The sequence below is a fragment of the Mesoplodon bidens genome, assembly GCF_964165515.1.
Source record: "Mesoplodon bidens genome assembly, chromosome: 11".
Taxonomy (NCBI): domain Eukaryota; kingdom Metazoa; phylum Chordata; class Mammalia; order Artiodactyla; family Ziphiidae; genus Mesoplodon; species Mesoplodon bidens.
The window spans coordinates 5,438,195-5,458,430 of record NC_138167.1 but is presented as its reverse complement, the minus strand read 5'-3'; the positions used below and the strand labels follow the sequence as shown (position 1 = coordinate 5,458,430).

Below are 20,236 nucleotides of genomic sequence, written 5' to 3'. Positions count from 1 at the left end.
CTGATCCCCTTCCCAACCTCTCCTTCCCAGCCGATGGGAAGGGAGAAGGAAAAGTTCCCCCAGGAGAGACATACTTGGATCTCGGAGCGGTCGGCACACAAGCTTCTCCAGCATGAGGGGCGGGCGGATAACCTTGGCTTTGTCTGCCCTGCGAAGGGGCTTGGTCACCAAGAGCACATCAGAGAAGAGGAACAGGTACACATCCAGCTGGGGGCAAGCGAAGAGAGAGATGAGGGTCAGCTGGAGCAGGGGGCAGGCGGGACAGGGGTCGGGGCTCACGCATGGGTGTGTGGGCAGGTGCAGAGCTGTGGGATAGGAGAGCTGGGAGCCGTGTCGCTTTGGGCCCATCTCTCACTTTATAGGTAGGAAAGTGGCTGACTCAGGGCCATGCCAGCAAGCAGAGCAAAGCCAGAACCACGTCCTCTTCCCAACACACACAGACACACACACACATAGACACACACAGACACAGACACACAGACACACACATACAAAGGCACACACACAGACACACATAGACACACACAGACACAGACACACACACAGACATACATAGATACACACATAGACACACACAGACACACACATAGACATACAGACACCACATACATAAATACACACAGAGACACAAAGACACACACAGACACATACAGACACACACATAGATACACACATAGACACACACACATAGACACATACAGACACACATAGATACAGACACACACAGACACACACAGACACACACACAGATACACACAGACACATACACATAGATACACACACACACACACACACATAGACACAGACACAGACACACATAGACACATACATACACACACAGACACATACAGACACACACATAGATGCACACACAGACATAGACATACAGACACCCACAGACACACATAAATACACACAGAGACGCAAAGACACACACAGAGACACATACAGACACACACATAGACACACACACATAGACACATACAGACACACATAGATACAGACACACACAGACACACACAGACACTTACATACACACACAGACACATACACACACATAGATACACACACAGACACACACACATAGACACACACAGACACACACATAGACATACGGACACCCACAGAGACACATAGATACACACAGAGACACATAGACACACAGAGAGACACATACAGACACACACTAGATACACACATAGACACACACAGACTCACACACACACAGACACACCCCCCCCTCTCCTCCCACTTCCAGCCTTCTGGCGCAGCCTGTGTCCCACCGCCTCTCCCTGCTTTCTCTCCAGCTCTCTCCCGTCTTCTTCGCTCCTCCCACAGCCCCCTCACCTTCCCTTCTCGTCCCTCCTTCATGCGCGCAGGCCCCTCAAGCAGCAGCTGCCTGGTGTGCTCAGAAGCAACCCCCAGCATGGGGGCCATCAGGTCCAGCGTGGAGAATGGACGCAGGTTCTGAGGGACGCAGAAAGCACAGGAGCAGGGCACTGGGTATCCTGCCTCTTGGAGGACAGGAAGCATCCCAGTGCCGTCGTTTTCCTCCTCTGCACCTGGCCCCGGGGACCCTCACCCTCGGGAAGGAAGGATGGGCGCACACAGCCCGCGGCACCTCTGCCTCTCCCTGCTGCAGGCCTCGGCTTCATCCGTCTTCCCGGGGGCCTTGCTTTCTTGGACCCCCCCTTCCCTCTGCCTATCTCACCTTCTCCACCTCCTCGCTGGACGGCTCCAGGACCTCGTAGGGCCCGATGCGCTGGGCTGCGGCCACCAAGCTCTCCTGCTCTTCGCCCTGACGCACCTGCTTGTTGATGTGTCGGAGGAATGACTCCACCGCTGCGATCTAGGTGAGGGGGTTGTGGAGGGAGGACAGCTCAGCTCCTCGTCTGCACATCCCACCCAGACAACGACATCAGTGCCACGCGGGCACATACATGTAAGGAAAGAGACCTCAAGAGTCCCTGGAGATCCGTTCCCACTCACCAGCCCCCAACTCCTGAGGGTACAGCCCTGGTGGCCCCTACCATGGCCGTCAGGGCCTCCCGGGCGCGGGCCTCGGGGCTCCTCTTGAGCACAGCCTGGAGCAGCAGTGGGTACTTGGTGATGCGCTGGTGGGGCTTGATGAGGAGGTCCCCCAGCATCTGCCTCCCCGAGCGCTTGTGCTTCTCACACCACTGCCAGGGAAGGTGGGCAGGGGTCAGGGGGCTGCAAGCCACCCTCCTGCCCCGCCCTGGGGATACCCTCAGCCTTGGATCAAGGTCCGCCGCATCCCCCTTTCCCAGCAGCCCCTCTCCCACCTGCACGAAGGTGTTGAAGAGAGGGTTGTTGTCCTGCTGCTCCCAGGCGTAGGCCATGGTCTGCTTCACTCGCAGGCAGTACAGGACGTAGGGCTGGAAGCGCTGGCTAAACTGGAGGCACAGGTGTGGGGCGGGGAGCAGGCAGGGGATGGAGCCTGGCCTAGATCCTTAGTCCAGCTCCTGCCAATCCCAGCCCCCCACCACTTCCAGCCCCCGTCTCTGGATTCCAAGGAGGAGTTGAGGTCCCGAGGGGCCGACCCGCTGCCGCCCTCTGAGCTCCATCCTCAGCCCCCACCATGCCCCGCTGCTCTGGACCTCACCCTCCATCAATAATTTAGCTAGAGCGTTTTCAGGGCACTGCGGATCCCATTTCAGCCCAGCCATGGGGTGGTGACCTGAGGCTTGCCCAGAGCCCTGCTCCTGGGGAAGAGGGCCACCAACGGCCCCCAGGAGACTGTCCCCCTGCCTCTCTACCTCAATCCAACTCTGCAAGGCCACGTTTCCCTGGCCAGTGAACTGGGAGGAAGTCAGATCCTGGGCCTCTTGCGGCCTTTCACATCCCCTCCCCCCAGGCCCCTGAGGGACAAGTTGCTTAGGCCCCTGCCACTTGTCGATGGGTCTCTGTCCCGGACATAAGATTTCATGGTCGATGAGAGCTTAGGTGTAGCCCTTCCCTGAGATAGCTGCCCTCCCTCTGGGGGCTCCAGAAGCCCAAAGAGCCTTCGGGACAGAGGTCATACTGGTGGCATGAAGGTAAGAGGTGAGGTGGTATTTAGGGGTAGGGGTCGTGCCCTTGGACCCCCTTGAGTCACGGCAGGGTGCCAGTGATATGAGCATTCCAGCGGACAGGACCCCTTGGGGCTCTCCCAGTCCTGCCCCATCCAGATGGGGCCCTTCTCCCCGCCTCACCGACAGGAAGCCGCTTTGCAGGCTGACAGGGTCCAGAGGCTGGCCCGAGGCTCGCGTCTCCTGCAGGGTGGGCCCCAACACCTCTTCCCAAAAGCTCCGGTGGGCTCGGATCAGGCTGGGGACATTTCCAAACAGGGTCTCAGCTGACACCTGGAGGAGGGAGCAGAACATGCCTCGGCAGGTGACCTGCGGGCAGCACGGGCGGTGGGCAGGCAGGGACGGCTAAGCCCGAGTGGCAGGGGCTGGGTGGGACCTGCAGCCTGCTTGGGGTCTAGAGCAAGGAGGGGAGTGGGGAGGGCAGGGTAAATGGGGGTGGCAATTCCGCTCTGTGACCCCGCCCCCCACTCGCTGGGTCCCACACCCCGAGCGCCCACTCACTTCCGTCAGCAGCCCCACTCGTTGCAAGTTCAGCAAACCGGCGGCTAGGAGCTGGATGCAGGGAGGGCTTTCAGCGCCTGACCTCGTCCTCTCAGACCCCAGCCTAGCCAGCCCTTCACAGCATCCCCACCCCCACCTTCAGCATCGTGAGCCTCTCTTCCAAGACCCCGGGCAGGTCTCAGGTCAGGGGGATCTTGGTGTCCTGCCCCTTCTCCCCAACAGCCGTGTCCCTTCCGGTCTGGAGAACGGGGGGTGATTCAAGGGACACGGTAAACGGCCAAGGATGGGGCCCGGGGGCGGGGCTGCCGGGGATGCGGCGGGGGGGGGGGCGGGGGGAGGGCGGCTCACATCCGTCATGATCTTGAGCTTCCGCACGTAGATGAGCTCCGTGGTCAGTAGCTCCCACAGCGCTTCCTGCTGGTGGCTCAGCTCCCGGCTCATCTCCTGGGTGGGGACAGGGCTGGTTCAGCTGGGGAATGATGACAAGACCAGCAGCTGCCATCTGCTGAACGCTACCAGATCTACTGCACAGAAAGCCTTTAACCCTCCCCCAATCCTCCAGTGTGTAGGGGGTGTTATCCCCGAGTCACAGAGGAGGCGACCGAGGCGCAGAGAGGTTTGCTGTCTTGACCGAGGTCTCGCTAGTACGTGGCGGGGCCGGGATCTGAAGCTACAGCAAGATGCCCCAAGTGCTGTCCCTGCAGACCCCACTTCCCAAGGCCTTTCCCTCCGCCGGGGCAGAGGTGAGGTGTGTGTGTGTGTTTGTGTGTGTGTGTGTGTGTGTGTCTAGGACCCCACGGGGACAGACACTGTGTCCCAGGCTCACCTTGTGCCCAGGCACCAGCTCCTTCCAGGACTTCTCAATGGCCAGGCGGCTGTCACTGTCCTCTCCGATCTCCCAGCGCCGCCGGTCCTCTGGGGGCAGGCGGGGCATTCCAAACATGCTAAAAGTGTGCAGCCGCACCTCCAGCTCGTGGGCTCTGGTGACTTCCTAGGGTCACCGAGAAGGGATTAGTCCTGGCCACTTCCTGGCCCGGGAAGGGCTGCGTGCGTGCGTGCGTGCATGTGTGCGCGTGTGTGTGTGTGTTGGCAAGCTGCCCTGAGCTTGAGTGAGGACACGCAGGCCCGAGGGACGAGGATCAATCCTGGCTGGGATTACAGGGTACAGGGTGTTGCCGGAACACGGATGGAGAGGCACCTTGTCTGCAGAAAGGTCCCTGGACAGAGGGGTCTGACCTGGGCTTCCTGACCAGAAAGATAGCTTCCAGGGCTCTCCTGAGACACAGTCCTTCAGAGGGACCTTCAGGTGGAGACCAGAACGGGACTTAGGGAACCAGTGGTCTCAGGAACATTTTGACACTTGCCCATCAAGTGGACATCTTTACGAGGCCGCCTGGCTTAGAGATGCTCCCCTGAGAGGGTCTCTAGACAGAGCCACACACTGCTTCTTGGAGGGGCTCCCGTGTTCTCAGCTCTGATGGTCTCTGGAGGACGTCGCAGCTCAGGCTGTGAGCTTGGGGATGGGAGGAGAGGGACCGCTTACCTTGAGTTTGGGGAAGTGAGGTGTCCCAGCCCCAAAGGGGCCTCCATGCCTCTTCTCAGGCTCTGGTTCTCGCAGCCTTAGGGGAGACAGGCCTCGGGCCGGGCCAGAACCCTTGGTAAAGTGGACATAGCCTTGGAGGTGTCGGCCACTGGGATCCTGGAGGAGGAGTGGGGGAGTTCTGGGGTTGTCCTCTCCCCACAGAAGTCCCAGACAAGCTGTGGGGCCTGGCTTGGCTATGGACAGCATCCCCTAGGCCGGCAAGTTGGGCCAGCTCACCTCTCCCCTCAAACCAGTTTGGTGAGAGCCGCTCTGGCTCTGAGTCACAGCAGCCACTGCCAGGGAGGCCGCTGAGCCAGGCAGGGGCCTGCCGGGCCCGGGTCCCCAGGGGGTAGCAGCGGGGCCTCGTGCAGAGCAGGAGCACAGGCATGCACGTGCCCAGGCTCTGCGTGGGTCCCAGTGTCCCCCTCCAACCCCACTCCCATGTGTGCTCCCTGCACCACGGCCGTGCGTGCACAGCGCCCGGTGCACACGCATTCTGGGGCCCTCACAGCCTCCCGCGCACGTGGGGACGGGGGCCCTCACATGTGCGGCCTCCTCCCCGGGGCACGTCCCAGCCCGTTGGGAGTGGTTGCCCTTCCGTGTGAGAAGTTGAGGCCTGGGCCAGGAGTCTCCTCCCGGGCAGGCCTGGTCACATTCCCTGATCTGCCCGTGGCCTGATTTACCCCACAGACATCCTATTCTCCCTTCCCACCCTCAGCTGCCTCCCAGGGCCAAACCCTCCTGCAGTCAGGCAGGGGATACCCCCGGCCGGAAGCAGAACGGACCTCAAGGTGGAGGGAGAGCCTGGAGGCTGAGGGAAAGACTGCTGAGCCTCCACGCCCATTTCCTTGGTCAGCACTGGAGGCCGCCAGGAGGGTGGAGCTGGGGTGGAGGTGGGCAGGCCCTCACTCCCCTCCCACCTGTAGAGTAGGAGCACCTTGAACCTTTGCTCTTCTTCCAGGCCTGACTCAGAGGGAGGCAGGCTTCAAGGAGCCCACCGGTTCCTCCCAAGTAGAGGTGGGAGTCTGGGAGGTGCCAAAGCCTGGGTTTGGTGACCTTCCCCACCAGCTCCGTGCCTGTGACCAGTCTAACAGCACTGAGGGCCTGGCCCCTCCCGGCTCTCTGCCTCACCTGCCCCGTCTGTCTGGGATGCGTGTGGAGTCCCGGGAGCCTGGCCCAGCACGGCCATCCTCTCCCTCACAACCCACGAAAGAAGGCAGGGGTGCGGGCTAAGAATAGAGCAGTCCAAGGCCTGGCAAGGGGACAGAGACTTGAAAGCCTGGGTGTCCTCCCCCCTGCCCCACCCCGGTCACCTTTGGGACACAGTCTGGACTCACCAGCACGGGGCCTCCTCGGGGATAGAGGCTACCAGGAGTACTCGGGGTGGAGGCCCGAAGCCGGCCCCCATAGGTCTCAATGCGGGAGGCCACCAGTCCTTGGAGGCGACCCTCATTGGGAGGACCAAAGGCATGCATCCCTTCTCTCCTGGGTCACCTCCCAAGGGTCATAATTCCAATGTTCAGGAGAAAGGGACCCGCTGAGGCTGCAGAGAGAAAATAAGGAATGGAAGGGCCAGCCTTGATCAGTGGGTGACGCCAGGCTGGAGACAGAGGGGGGAGGGGGAGGGGAAGAGAGGGAAAGGGAGAGGGAGGGCCAAGACTACTTGTTTGGAGAGCACAGCTGCCTCATCTATGACTTGGTGGGGGTCGGGCACACCCCGACATGCGGGGTAGGAAGCCCCTTGGAACCATGCCCCTTCCCTCACATTTGCGCATTTGGGGTACCAGATCCTACCCAGGCCTCAAAGGATGCTGAAGTCCTAAGAGTAGCTGGGAGCAAGGGTCCCTCGGTTCCTGGATGCCCATCCAGGAAGCCGCTTGCACCTAGCTACACCCTCCCCTCCTCCAAACACGGGAGTGGGGGATGAGTGTCTGGGGTGGCAAGCTGGAGGGGGCCCGTTGGACACAGCCCCGCCTGCCAACTGTTTTTGCACAGCCCACAAGCTAAGAATGTTTTTTACATGTTTAAATAGTTGCAAAAAGTCAAAAGAAGAATAATATTTCACAACATACAAAGATTATGTGAAATTCAAATTTCCATGTCCATAAATAAAGTGTTATGGGAACACAGCCACATCATCTCCTTGGCCAGTTGTCTGTGACAACGTTCCTGCTAGCTGTGACAGAGACCACAGCGGCTTCAGAGTCTGAAATATTTACTATCTGGTCTTTTAGAGAAAAACTTGCCCCACCCCTTACCTGGACCCTCCAGGCCATAGACAGCTATCCGGCTGCTGGCCTTACAGACGAGCCGAGGGGGAGCAGGCTCTGTTTGGTCTTCCCCAGCCGATGGGACCTCCTCCGTGGGGCTGGGAGCCGCGCGCGCGGGGCTCCATCCCCTCCCGCTAAACCTGGATAGAGGACCCGCTCTCTGGGGCGGCCGGGCCTGGAGAGGAGAGCCCTCCTAAGCAGGTGCTGGTCTCCCTCCAGGTGGGCCCCAGAATCCCGCGCAGCCCGCCCCTTACTTTTCCTCTGATTTATGAGCAGGGGACAACGTTCCTTGTCTCCCGGGCCCCCTCCCAATAATCCTCCCTCCTAGGGCTCTGAGTCCCTCTTCCTCCCCGGGGTCCTTTCCGAGCTTTGACCCGGCTTCCCCTTCTCTCGGCCCCGCGCCCCAGCCCCGGCGCCCCGCCCCCGCCCTCCCGCCACTCACCTGTGTCCGCAGGTGTCCCGGCGCCCGCTGCCCGCGCTGCCAGCCCCCCGGTCGCCGATTGCTCCCCCCGCGATGCCCGCCTCGCGGCCCGGCCGGGTCTGGGACCGAGCGGCCCGCGGGACCAGGGCAGCGCAGCGCGGGGCCGGGCCGGGAGGGAAGGGGCGGAGGGGCGGGGCCTCGGGCTGGCTCCTCCCTCTCCCGCGGGCACCGGACCCGCGGCGCAGTGGGCGCCCATGGGGCCCTGGGGACCGAGCGGCTGTGCCCGGGCTGCGGCCACCACCTTCCCCCGCCGAGGAGGGCTCGCTCCGCAGGGACTCCCCCCCCACCCCGCTTCCCCTCGCCCCTGAAGTCGCCACTCACCCTGGCTTGCCCGCCGCCCTCGCGCGCTGCAACCCCCCGCGCCCCCTCCCCCCGGCCGGGCGGTGGTGATGACCGAGTGACCCGCAGCAGGTGCCCACCTCGCTTTGCGCGTGCTGTGAGTGACTGACTAGCCCCCCCACTGCCCTGGTCTCGGCCCCGTCTTCCTCCTTTAACCAGGCAGGGGAGCAGGACCTGCAGCAGAAGGGGTGTCGGGGTTCACGGACCCCGGGGGCACTGCCCCCCGCTCTGGCTGTGGAGTCCAAAGTGTGACCCTTATCTCTGCTTGCCGGCTCCAGCCATCTGGTAGAAGGTTGGACTTCACCTTTGCTCTAGGGATGGCATCTGGTGCCAGGCTGAGGCTGACCCAACACTTCTCCCATTAACCAAGTCTGGGGGTGGGAGGACAGGGGTATCAGATGGGGGCACCCTCGCTCTTCACTGGCAAACAGCCACACTGAAGGCTTCAGGAGGGCGTCCCGGCACCTACAGCCGGCAGCAAAATAAAGGGCACATTTTCACATTCCCAGATCAGGACACATCATCTGACAGAAACGCTGGACATGGAATCAGAAGTGTCCATGGATGTGTGGTCATTGTCTTCTCACAATCATGAAGCTGAAGACCCAGTGTGGGGGGAGAGGTGGGGGGAGCAGGTCTGAGTGCCTCCAGCCCTCCACCCTGTCCTGGTTCTTCCTCCTGTAAAAGGGCTACGTGGGGACTTCCCTGGTGGCGCAGTGGTTAAGCATCCGCCTGCCAATGCAGGGGAGGCGGGTTCGAGCCCTGGTTCGGGAAGATCCCACATGCCGTGGAACAAGTAAGCCCGTGCGCCACAACTACCGAGCCTGTGCTCTGGAGCCCACGAGCCACAACTACTGAGGCCCGCGCACCTAGAGCCCGTGCTCCACAACAAGAGAAGCCACCGCAGTGAGAAGCCCGCGCACCACAACAAAGAGTAGCCCCCGCTTGCCGCAACTAGAGAAAGCCTGTGTGCAGCAACGAAAACCCAACACAGCCAAAAATAAATTTTAAATAAATAAATAAATAAATAAATGTTAAAAAATGGCTATGCGGTGAAGTGTACAGACATCCTGTCATTGTATCACTGGGGAAAGGGTGTCCAATCTCTCTCCTCTCTTTGCTGGCATATTAAACCCACAAATGATCTGAAGTGTTCCAATCCTCGACTCTGATGGCTCTGTTTGATTTGGAAGAGGAATCTTTATCCTTTGATACTTTTTAATTTCGTCTGCCCTCCTCCTATTTGCCCCCCATTATTCTCTTGTTCTGAGCTTGCTGTTATGCGATTGCTCTGTTAGTTCAGAAGAGCTGTTGGCATCTCCAGCTCTCCACATCCTACCTCCTGCTTCCTGCCTCCCAGTTGATCCGGATCCGTTTTAGGGAGAGAAGTTGTGTGGGGCAGGAATTGCGGTGGACAGAAGCCCTTTTTCCCATTCCTCGTGTGTGTGTGTGTGTGTGCGTGTGTGTGTCTGTGAGAGACAGAGAGGGATCCAGGAGTGACAAGAGTAGCCATGAGGGAAAGAGAGCCAGTAAACAGGAGGTGCTGATTACTGGCAGTATTAAATGACACCCCACACACTGCTGGTGCCAAGGGTGTCCTCCCAAGTAGAAGGAGTAAGAGAGGAATGGAAACTGAGAGAACACCAGAGGCAAGCCCGGACTTACAGGTGCTGAGAGAGCTGGCTACACTGGGCCAGTGGACACAGGACCGTTAACCCTTTCACTTGTCTCGAGGCTGATATCCAACGTCCACCCGCCACTGCCCCAGGGCCGGTCGCTCTCCAGCCCCTCTGGGAGGAGAGGTTCTCAGGGAAAGAAGCTGGAGGAGTGGCCACAGGAACGTGTGGGGTGGGAGACCGGACTCCTGTGTTCTATCTGTTCCATTCCGGCCTCGTCAGATGGTTCATCTCACAGCCTGCCTCGTCCCTTCCATGCTGTGGAGAGAAGACCCCTGCCTGTGACAGTCTCAGAGGGGAACACAGCTCAGGGAGCCGAATGAAGCTGGAAGAGTTGGCAGGTTGGCGGGTTGGCCTCTACTGGGGGGCACCTGGGTACGCGTCTTTCTTCCCACCCCGCTTTCCCTCACATTCCCCCCCCCCACTTTTTTTTGGCCGTGCCACACAGCTTGTGGGATCTTAGTTCCCCGACCAGGAATTGAACCCGCGCCCTCAGCAGTGAAAGCAAGGAGTCCTAAGCACAGGACTGCCAGGGAGTTCCCCCTAGCCTGAGTCCTATCCGTCCTCTGTGCCTCTGTTTCTGCCCCAGTGCAGATGGCCCTCATCAAGTCCCCAGCTGGACCCCACAGCTAGTGAGGTGTCTGTCTGTCCAAGAGCAGAGCTCTGAGGATCAAAAGCCTCTGTCCAGTACAGCACGAGGGTGACTTCTGGGGCTGTCCTTCCTCATGGGCAGAAAGGTCAGGGAGACTCCCTTGATCCCTGAACTCTGCCCAGCCCACACCTCTCAGGGCAGGGCGGGGGCCAGCTGGGTTAATGAGGTGTTAGCAGGCACTGGCAGTGAGGAAGCTGATGGGAGGTGTGTCCTCCTCCCTCCAGAGCTGGGGGCGGGGAAGCTGAGGGCTCCAGCTGGGAGGTACCAGGTCATGTGAAGCAGATAAAACCAGGAGGCCAGGCCACGGGGCACAGCTGACAGTGCCTCAGACCAGAACTGATGCCCTCCGTCCCTCTCCCACTTACTGGCAGTGTTCTCTGTGCAAGGTGCTAGGAGTATACAGAATATGCACTCCTAGTTTGAGGACTAGTAATAAGAATAGTATAATTCCTAGTATAGGGATAGCCCCTGACTTCCAGGAAATTACAAACTAATGGGCAGACAGATAGACTAATGGGGAACGGAACATTGATCTATAAGTTACTTATAAGGAATGTAAGGGAGCCAGGGAAGGCTTCATAGAGGAGGTGAACTTTGTGCTGGGACTCTAAGGTTGAGTAGGAGTTTCTTGACCAGAGTAGGAGGGAGGGGGCATTTCTGGAGGAGGGAACGGCATGAGCAAAGACACAGAGAAGTGCTTAGAAAGAAAGAGGGAAAGGGCAGGCTTCCCAAAGCCTCCTGAGAGCCTCCCCTGTCCTGGGGACATCCCACCACAGTTGCCAATTTCTGGGTGGTGGCTTCGGAGGACAAACCTCTTCCTGGCATGCAAGGACCTCCGAGGCATGGCCCCAGTCATACTTCCTGCTTTCACTTTCTGCTCCCCCCGCTCTGTCCCTGGACGTGTCCCCATTCTCTGACTCTGCCTGGGCTTCCCTGGCTCCACGCCTTTGCTCAAGCACTCCCCCCAGCTGGCATAACTAACGTTCCTGACCCCTTGTGCCCCCATCTCCACTTCTGCCTCCTTCAAGGTCCTGCTTCCTTCAGGAGGTTTTCTTGATGATCCTCCAACCAGAGGGACCACTTTCCTCCCCACTTTCAATGCCTGGGCCATTGTGTTGCTTTGGAAGGCACCACTCATATTCTGCCTAATTCTGCTGCTGTTGGCTTATGTGTACACGCCCTTCACTGGACTCCTTGAGGGCAGGGGGCCCCAGCACAGGGGCCTGTGCAGGCCTGGCATTGGTGTCTGTGGAGCTGAACGGCCTTGACTTGCTAAAGGACCCAGACAGAAGGGACTTGCAGGTAGTTGTGCCTACGCTGTCATCTGTCTGCCCTTGCCCAAAAGGAAGGTCTTTGTTTTTTAAGTAGCTGCAATTCTTCCCTAACTCTAGTTGTGCATTCCTGGTTCATGACCGCCCCTTCAGCGTTTCTTCCGTGGCACTCCTTCTAAAGGCTTCTGGCCCCTTAAGACAACCATGCCCCCTAAGTTTTACCTTGTGCACCAATTCTGATGGATTAGTAGTGGGTGTCCTAGAATATTATGTCCAGAAGGATTCTGTGGATGATGAGGGCTCTGGAGAGAGAACGCCCTGGCTTAGCAGTGCCTGCCTTGGTGGGGACAAAGGGCTCCCTCTGCCTCAGGGAGCTTATCAGATGCTTTTCTCACATTAAGCCAAGACTGGGGCACTGGGTGAGTGTGGCCTTTGCCTCTGGTGGAAGGTGATGGGGAAAGTGCATAGGAGCGGAGCTGGGGGCCCCAAAGGCCCTTCTTGGGATCTCCTGAGGCAGACCTTGGAGTCAGGTGTGTGAATGTCTGGGTCTGTGCTCTGACCAGGCCCCCTCCTGCTCTTGACACAGTGGGTCCCCGGAGGGGCTGTAGCATCGTAGCAAGACCAGGAGGGCCTCCGTGGCTCAGGATCCCCGGCGCTTCCTCAGCAGGAAGGCCAAGGCGATGGCACCGAGTCCGCACCCGTGGGAATGCTCCCCACTCCCTTCTCCTCCCAGGGAGCTCAGGCCTTCAAGAATGATGAGAAGGTAGCAAAAGTGAATAATCTCTGGAGGCGTTTTAGTTCGTGGCCTTGACTTGCCTCATTGTCCTTGGGAGCCGTGTGCCCCCCTAGTGGCAATTCCTGGAAGTGCAGGTAGATGTGACTTGGTCTGGGGGCCAGGAGTGGCCTTTCCCAGCTGGATGGCAGCCATGTGGTCTCACAACCTGACACTCCTCCCTGTGCAGAAAGGCTGCCTAATGTCCTTGGCAGATGGTCCTCACTGCTGCCTGACAACCGCCAGCGAGGCTGCTGCCCAGTCTGTGCCTTTGTTCCAGTGGCTCTGATCAGTGACAGCCCCTTTCTCCAAACAGTCATTTGGTTTCCTCCCTCAGGTCTGTGCTGACACTGGGTGTCCACCTGCTCAGCCCCAGAGTGACTCAAAAGCACACAGAATGAAGAATTTTAAGGCTTTGGGTCAGTCCTTGCACATGTTTTCAAAGCTAGAACAGCTCGCCCTGGCCCCTGCCCCCAAACCATGGTCAGCTTCTATGAGCTCTCTGGCCCCTGTCACTGAGTCCAGGCTCACAGCCAGCCCTTGCTGTGACATGTGTATTTTGAGGCTCATTTGCCCAGAGAGACTGTGTAGGCGCATCTCCTTATGACACTTCTTGCCCAGCCCAGGAAGATGGGCAGATATTTTACTCCTAGAGCAGACGCGGGCACAACAGTCCCAAATTGTTTTTTCTAATTTAATTTGACAAACCTGAAATTCAGGAAGTTCTTTCTCATCACTGACCCAAATACCGCCTGCTCAAGCTTAAAGTAATTTCCTCATGCTCTGGGGAATACCCTTCTCTGTATCACAGGCCCCTCTTTGGATAACTGAACCACAATTCGGGTCATTTTAGCAGCATCCAGAAGCCTTGGATCCTCTCCCCATCCTTCAGAGACCCAGGTTCTCAGTTTGGGGTCACGTGGGCAGCCCCTAGGTCTCAGGAGCCATCCTACGTGCCCGGCGCTGTGCTCAGTGTAGACTAGTCAATCTCCTCAGCACAACCCAGCGGAGCAGGGCTGCTGGTATTATCCCGCTCGCTAGATGCAAGAATGAGTCTCAGGGGTAAAGTAACTTGGCTAAGGACACAAAGCCAGCATGTGGAACAGCTGGGATCCAATCCCTACATCCAACAAGGCTTCAGAGCGGGCATTTGGTCCAACCATGAGCCTCCACCAGAAGACCTCTGTGAGCATTTGGGCACATGTATCCTCCGACCTCGCCCCCATTTTATGCCCGTCTCCACTCTGATTTTGCATTGATCCTTTCCATCTGCCTAGCTGACCTTCGGTCATGGAACTGTCTTTGTTCAAAGGCAGGGCCCTTCAGAAGGGCTTCTGGGGCAGGTGAACTTGACTTCCCCAAGTCTCCACCCTTGTATGTAAAATGAGGATAATAATACTACACTTTACAATCATTATAATAATAACAGCTAGCTTTTTAATAAAGCAATTACTAGGCGCAGGAGTAATTTAGCAGTTGACATGTGTAATTTCATTTAATCCTCACAAAAGCCCTACGAGTTAGATATTATCCTCATTATAACAGATGAGGAAACAGGCTCGGAGAGGTTACATAACACGCTCAAGAGGACAAAGTGAGCAAGAGGAAAAGCCAGGATTTGAACTCACATTTGTCTGACCCCAAACCTGCACTTCTCACCGCTCTCCTGTAGAAGATAAGTGGGTTACTGTGGGTAAGCCTGCTGTGGGGGAAGACAACCAGAAGAAACCAGCTGCCTTGTTTCCATCCTAAAGGTCAGCTTAGCATTCAAAGAAACTGCCTTGAGCAGTGATGTTGGCCTTTGCTCAGGGCGGCGTCCTGCAGCATAAGGACCTGCGGCTCACCACCAGCGAGATTTCCTTAAAAAAGCATTTTCATGGGACATCCCTGGCAGTCCAGTGGTTAAGACTCCGAGCTTCCCCTCTCCTCGCTTCCACTGCAGGGGGCACAGGTTCGATCCCTGGTTGCGGAACTAAGATGCCTCATGCTACGCAGTGCGGTGAAAAGGCATCTTCACACATCACCCCCTGTCCCCAAAATATCACTCCTCACAGCATCTGTTCAGCCTCTCCACTCTTCTGTCTCCTCCCAAGCCCTCTTCCTGATTGCCCGTCCCAAAGCCCCATCCCCTTGCCTTTATAAAGTCACCTGCCTTGGTCCTCTCTTCGGCAGATTTTTCTGGGAAGCCACCGTGCTTAAAATCAGGCAGTAGGGCTTCCCTGGTGGCGCAGTGGTTAAGAATGCGTCTGCCAATGCAGGGGACATGGGTTCAAGCCCTGCTCCGGGAAGATCCCACAGAGCAAATAAGCCCGTGCGCCACAACTACTGAACCCGCGTGCCACAGCTACTGAAGCCCACACGCCTAGAGCGCGTGCTCCGCAACAAGAGGAGCCACTGCAATGAGAAGCCCGTGCATAGCAACCAAGAGTATCCCCCGCTCGCCGCAACTAGAGAAAGCCCGCACGCAGCAACAAAGACCCAACGCAGCCAAAAATAAATAAATAGATTAAAAAAAAATCGGGTAGTAAACTCACATGAGAATGGAACATGCTTGTGCTTGGCATCTGGACTCAGTGCATGTCCAAGGCCAACAGAAAATCCTAATGGCTGAGGGGCCAACCGAGAGGTGATTTAGAGAACTACCTTCCTCAGGGGCCCCTTCCCCCATCGCATCTCCATCTTCTTTCCCCTCCATCAGTACCTCGCGGAGGGAGGAAGAAGGGGAGATATTTGTCCCTCCTGACTCACCATAGGACCCATCTCTGCACGCTCTGCACCCCCCAGATCAATGCCCGCCGACCCTCCAGTCTCCATGCCCTTTCCTACCTTTTTTTTTTTTTTTTTTTTTTGGTACGCGGGCCTCTCACTGTTGTGGCCTCTCCCATTGTGGGGCACAGGCTTGGAAGCGCAGGCTCAGCGGCCATGGCTCACGGGCCCAGCCGCTCCACGGCATGTGGGCTCTTCCTGGACCAGGGCACGAACCTGTGTCTCCTGCATCGGCAGGCGGACTCTCAACCACTGCGCCACCAGGGAAGCCCCCTTTCCTACCTTTGACTCCTGCTGCTTTCATCACCCCTGCCACTCGTCCTGCCTTTGTTGTTACCAAACTTTCCGTGGTGGGTGTCACGTCTCCTTAACTAGGCTGTGTGCTCCTTGAAGGTAGGACCTTGTCCCTTCCACGGAGCCCATGAAGGTGCTGGCTGCACCAGCTGATGGAACTTGAAATAGATACTAACTAAAGATTGGACAGGGACATGTCCGTGGGATGAGGGTTAAGAGTGTGGTCTCTGGAGTTTGCATCCTGACTCCATCACTGTGGTAGGTCATCCCCAGGTCCCATGCCTCTGTGGAGCATCCTCCCAGGCTGACTCTGGGCGTGGCCTGGTGATTTGCTTTGGCCAAAAGAGTGGAAGAAGTGATGGACCCGTTCCGATCTTGGCCCTCAAAAGGCTTTGTGCACTTTCCTTCTCTCTTGGAACCTTCCCACTATCCTGAGGAGAGCCTGTGGAGGACCATGGTTAGGGGAGCCTTCCTAGGCCAGCAAGTAAAGCCGCCCCATGGACACAAAGGCATGAGGAAGCCCAGCTGAAATCAGCCTAGCCTGGCCCAAGTCAGAGAACCACCAAGCTGACCCATAGACTCACCCAATAATTATTATTAGCCTGTCATTAGACTTTTGGTGGATGATTTTTCTGGGAAAATGCAGTATTAACGTAGCAATGGATAACTGATACAGCCATTTACCAGCTCGGTGACCTTGGGCAAGCTGTTTAATCTCAATGTACCTCAAGTTCCTTGTCTGTAGAGTGGGGATGCAGTGGCCGTTTTTGATAGCTTGCAATTGAGTCTCTTGTCTGGCAATTACTTCAGCCAAAGAGCTGCCTCACCCAAGGTTCTGCCACCTTCCCCAGGGCAGCCTGCATCTGGTGGCCAGCTGATGTGTGTATAAAGGTCTGGGCCCCTTGTTTGGGATGAGTCTGCAAGGCCATTCTGACTCTAGAGCTGCCTGTGGGATCATCAAGCCTCTGTTGTGACTGTATTGTCTTCCCTCCTCCCTCTGCCCAGTCCAGCTGTTTCCCCTCCACAGGGGTTGAATCCAAGAGTGCGTCCAATAAACCTCTTCCATTCATATCTCCATCTCAAGAGTCTGATTTCCTGGAACTCACGTGTGAGAGCAAGGGACCACGTGCCAAGTTCTGGCCAATGAGGTGAAAGCAAAAGAATCACATGGGGCTTCCCTGGTGGCGCAGTGGTTGGGAGTCCGCCTGCCGATGCAGGGGACACGGGTTCGTGCCCCGGTCCGGGAGGATCCCACACGCCGTGGAGCGGCTGGGCCCGTGAGCCATGGCCGCTGAGCCTGCGCGTCCGGAGCCTGTGCTCCGCAACGGGAGAGGCCACAACAGTGAGAGGCCCGCATACCGCAAAAAAAAAAAAAAAAAAAAAAGAATCACATGACAGTTTCCCGAAATGTTCCTTGAGACTGTTCCCTTCTAGAGAACCAACTGGTGGCTGCCCAGGGAGGTAGGGGTAGGAGATGGAGTGGAAGTTAGGGCTTAGCAGATGCAAACGATTGTACATAGGATGGCTAAACAACAACGTCCTGCTGTAGAGCACAGGGAACTATATTCAATAGCCTGTGAAACCCATAATAGAAAAGAGTATGAACAAGAATATATATATATGTATAACTGAACCACTTTGCTGTGCAGTAGAAAATGACACAATATTGTAAACCAACTATACTTCAATAAAATAAATTTTTGAAAATACCGTTGTCTTCAAACTCTGCTTGTTACCACTACCAAAAGAATTTTGGAAAACTGTATACATCCTTCCATATTTTTTAGACCTAAAATTTTTCTTTAGAGTTTTAAATGTAATTTTTAAAAATTTTAATCAATCTTAACATTTAAAAGTAAAACTATTCACTTTTATTTTAAATTTTATATAAAAAATAAAGTTTGTAAAAAACTTGCAAAATAATATAATGACTTCTTTTTTTTTTTTTGCGGTATGCGGGCCTGTCACTGTTGTGGCCTCTCCCGTTGCAGAGCACAGGCTCCGGATGCGCAGGCTCAGCGGCCAGGACCAGCCGTTCCTCAGCATGTGGGATCTTCCCGGACCGGGGCACGAACCCGCGTCCCCTGCATCGGCAGGCGGACTCTCAACCACTGCGCCACGAGGGAAGCCCTATAATGACTTCTTGTATGCCTTTTCCTAGATTCATTAATTATTAATGTATTAAACTTAAAAAGAAATGTTTTGGGGGGATTGTACTTCCCCAGGGAGGTGGCCAGAGCTGTTCTTGACTTCCCTAAATTTTTTCAGAGAGGCAGCAATAGTACAGTTGTTTAGCTCAAGTGTGGAGTCAGACAGTCTTGATTTGAATGCTAGTTCTGACACTTAATTAGCTCTGTGGCCTGGGCAAGTTATTTAATCTCTCTGTATCCCAAAATCTATCTCATATGGTTGTATGAGGACCAAGTGAGTTAATATTATAAAGCACTTACAATGTTACCTGACATATTGTATGTTCAATTTATGTTTATGGTACAAATAAAATGCACCAATAAACAAATAATTATTTATTGTTAGAATAATTAGGCTTCAGAGCATATTAACAAGGAGAAGACACTATAATACTAGTAAGTTGCAGGCTTACAAACGATGTACTTAATGATTATTGTTAAATGCATTATTTACAGGAGAATCACATAACACTGTTGTTAAAGTTAATCTAATAAGAACATGGTAGGAATAAACAAATGAGCAGAGAAATGACTGATGATTGATAGCAGGCAGGAGACGTATCCAATTTAAAAAAAAAGAATGATTTTCCATTATCCAATAATTTGGGAGCAAAAGTTAATGAAACATTTTTTCTACAGGTCATTAAATGTTTGCAAAAATATAAAACACTAAAGTGCCTCTGATACATGTTCCTTTTATTTAAAGACGTCGTGTTCAGCTGTTGAAAGTAAATGTGAAACTTTTCACTTCCTCCTCCTGGAAGTCATGCGAATATGCAAAGGAGAACAGACCGAGACAGGACGGCTGAGGGTGCCAGCCAAGCTCTTGCACGGCTGAGAATAGCCAGGGCACGGGTGCGCCTCACAGCGGATCGGCATCGAATGCCCAGACGCTTTTTAAGAATCATGAATATTTTTAAGACAGACAGATAGGGCATGGCGCTTGGCCATGTGTTTGTCACCTGCGTGATATAAAGTATGATCACCTTCAGAACTTCACCCGCTTTGTGCTCAAGGGATCCGCCCTCAGGAATCAGGCATTCTTAGACAATTGGGGGTGTATGGAAATGAGTACCATCATCGGGCTTCCTTGGTGGTCCAGTGGTTAAGACTCCACGCTTCCACTCCTTGGGACACGGGTTCCATCCCTGGTCGAGGAAGTTCTGCATGCCTTGAGGTGCAGCCCCTCTGTGACATATCTGAATCCAAAACACCCCAACATGGGCCAAAGTATCTTTTTATTTTATTATTTTTATTTTTTAGTACTGCTTTATGTACTCATTTTCTATTAAATTCTTAAAAAAGTTTTTTTTAATTGAAGTATAGTTGATTTACAATGTTGTACTAGTTTCAGGTGTACAGAAAAGTGAATCAGTTATACATATACATATATCCACTCTTTTTTAGATTCTTTTCCCATATAGGCCATTACAGAGTATTGAGTTCCCTGTGCTATACAGTAGGTCCTTATTAGTTACCTATCTTATATACAGTCGTGTGTATATGTCAGTCCCAATCTCCCAATTTATCCTTCTCCTCCCTTTCCCTTGGTAACCGTAAGTTTGTTTTCTACATCTGTGACTCTCTGTTTTGTAAATAAGTTCATTTTTACCCTTTTTTTAGATTCCTCATATAAGAGATATCATATGATAGTGGTCTTTCTCTGTCTGACTTGTTTCACTCAGTATGACAATCTCTAGGTCCATCCACAAAATATCTTCTTTTTATTAATTTCACATTGTGCCCATAACAAAAATATATACATGACAGAGAAGACATGAAGATGTGTCATAGGCTTGAGGTGATTCGACTAAAAGAGGATTCATCAAAACTGATATTTTGGTGTCTTTTGTTTGGGGCCATAAAGCTTTTGCATTCCAAGAATTGATAATAATTAACAATAATTCATAACAAAATCCAAGAGGGGTGAGAGGCTGAGGCACACCTGAAGCGTCTCACGTGGCATGGATTAAACACCTTCCCTCTCCATTAGACAAAATTATTTTCAGCAATAATCATAAAAAGAAATGATGACATTTCATGTTTTTCCTGACTCAAGAAAAAAAGTCTAACCTGTAATTTGCCCTCCTTTTCACTGTTTAAACTTTTTAAACGCACATAAAAAGTCCAAGTAGACAGAGGTAAATAACTCAATTCATTTCTTTTGTCTTTATAGTCAAGGTGCCGTCATAGTTTCCTTTGAATCTACTGTTTGAACACAGATACGTGTTGCAGAGATGCAGGTGCTGACCTAGCGTGAAGGGAGGTCAGATGATTCCGAAGGAGGGAATCCTCATAAACTCACTCTGGAAAGGGGTACATGGGGCTGAGTTGGTGGGTGTCAGGGGCCCACT

At 54.7% G+C, this 20,236-nt stretch overlaps 1 protein-coding gene across 1 annotated transcript in view; it reads right to left on the bottom strand.

Annotated features, from left to right (window-relative positions):
* Window positions 1-20,236, bottom strand: part of PLEKHG6 (pleckstrin homology and RhoGEF domain containing G6) — a 44,395-nt gene that overhangs the window by 8,781 nt on the left and 15,378 nt on the right. The window contains exons 4-15 of the mRNA XM_081249963.1: window positions 7,431-7,617; window positions 6,510-6,715; window positions 5,134-5,289; window positions 4,417-4,581; window positions 3,939-4,034; window positions 3,591-3,641; window positions 3,213-3,362; window positions 2,304-2,414; window positions 2,031-2,180; window positions 1,712-1,849; window positions 1,348-1,467; window positions 75-207 (exon numbers count right to left, since the gene is read on the bottom strand). Of these exons, the coding sequence (XP_081106089.1) occupies window positions 75-207; window positions 1,348-1,467; window positions 1,712-1,849; window positions 2,031-2,180; window positions 2,304-2,414; window positions 3,213-3,362; window positions 3,591-3,641; window positions 3,939-4,034; window positions 4,417-4,581; window positions 5,134-5,289; window positions 6,510-6,647 (1,408 nt within the window). The 5' untranslated portion in view covers window positions 6,648-6,715; window positions 7,431-7,617. The remainder of the gene's footprint in view (window positions 1-74; window positions 208-1,347; window positions 1,468-1,711; window positions 1,850-2,030; window positions 2,181-2,303; window positions 2,415-3,212; window positions 3,363-3,590; window positions 3,642-3,938; window positions 4,035-4,416; window positions 4,582-5,133; window positions 5,290-6,509; window positions 6,716-7,430; window positions 7,618-20,236) is intronic.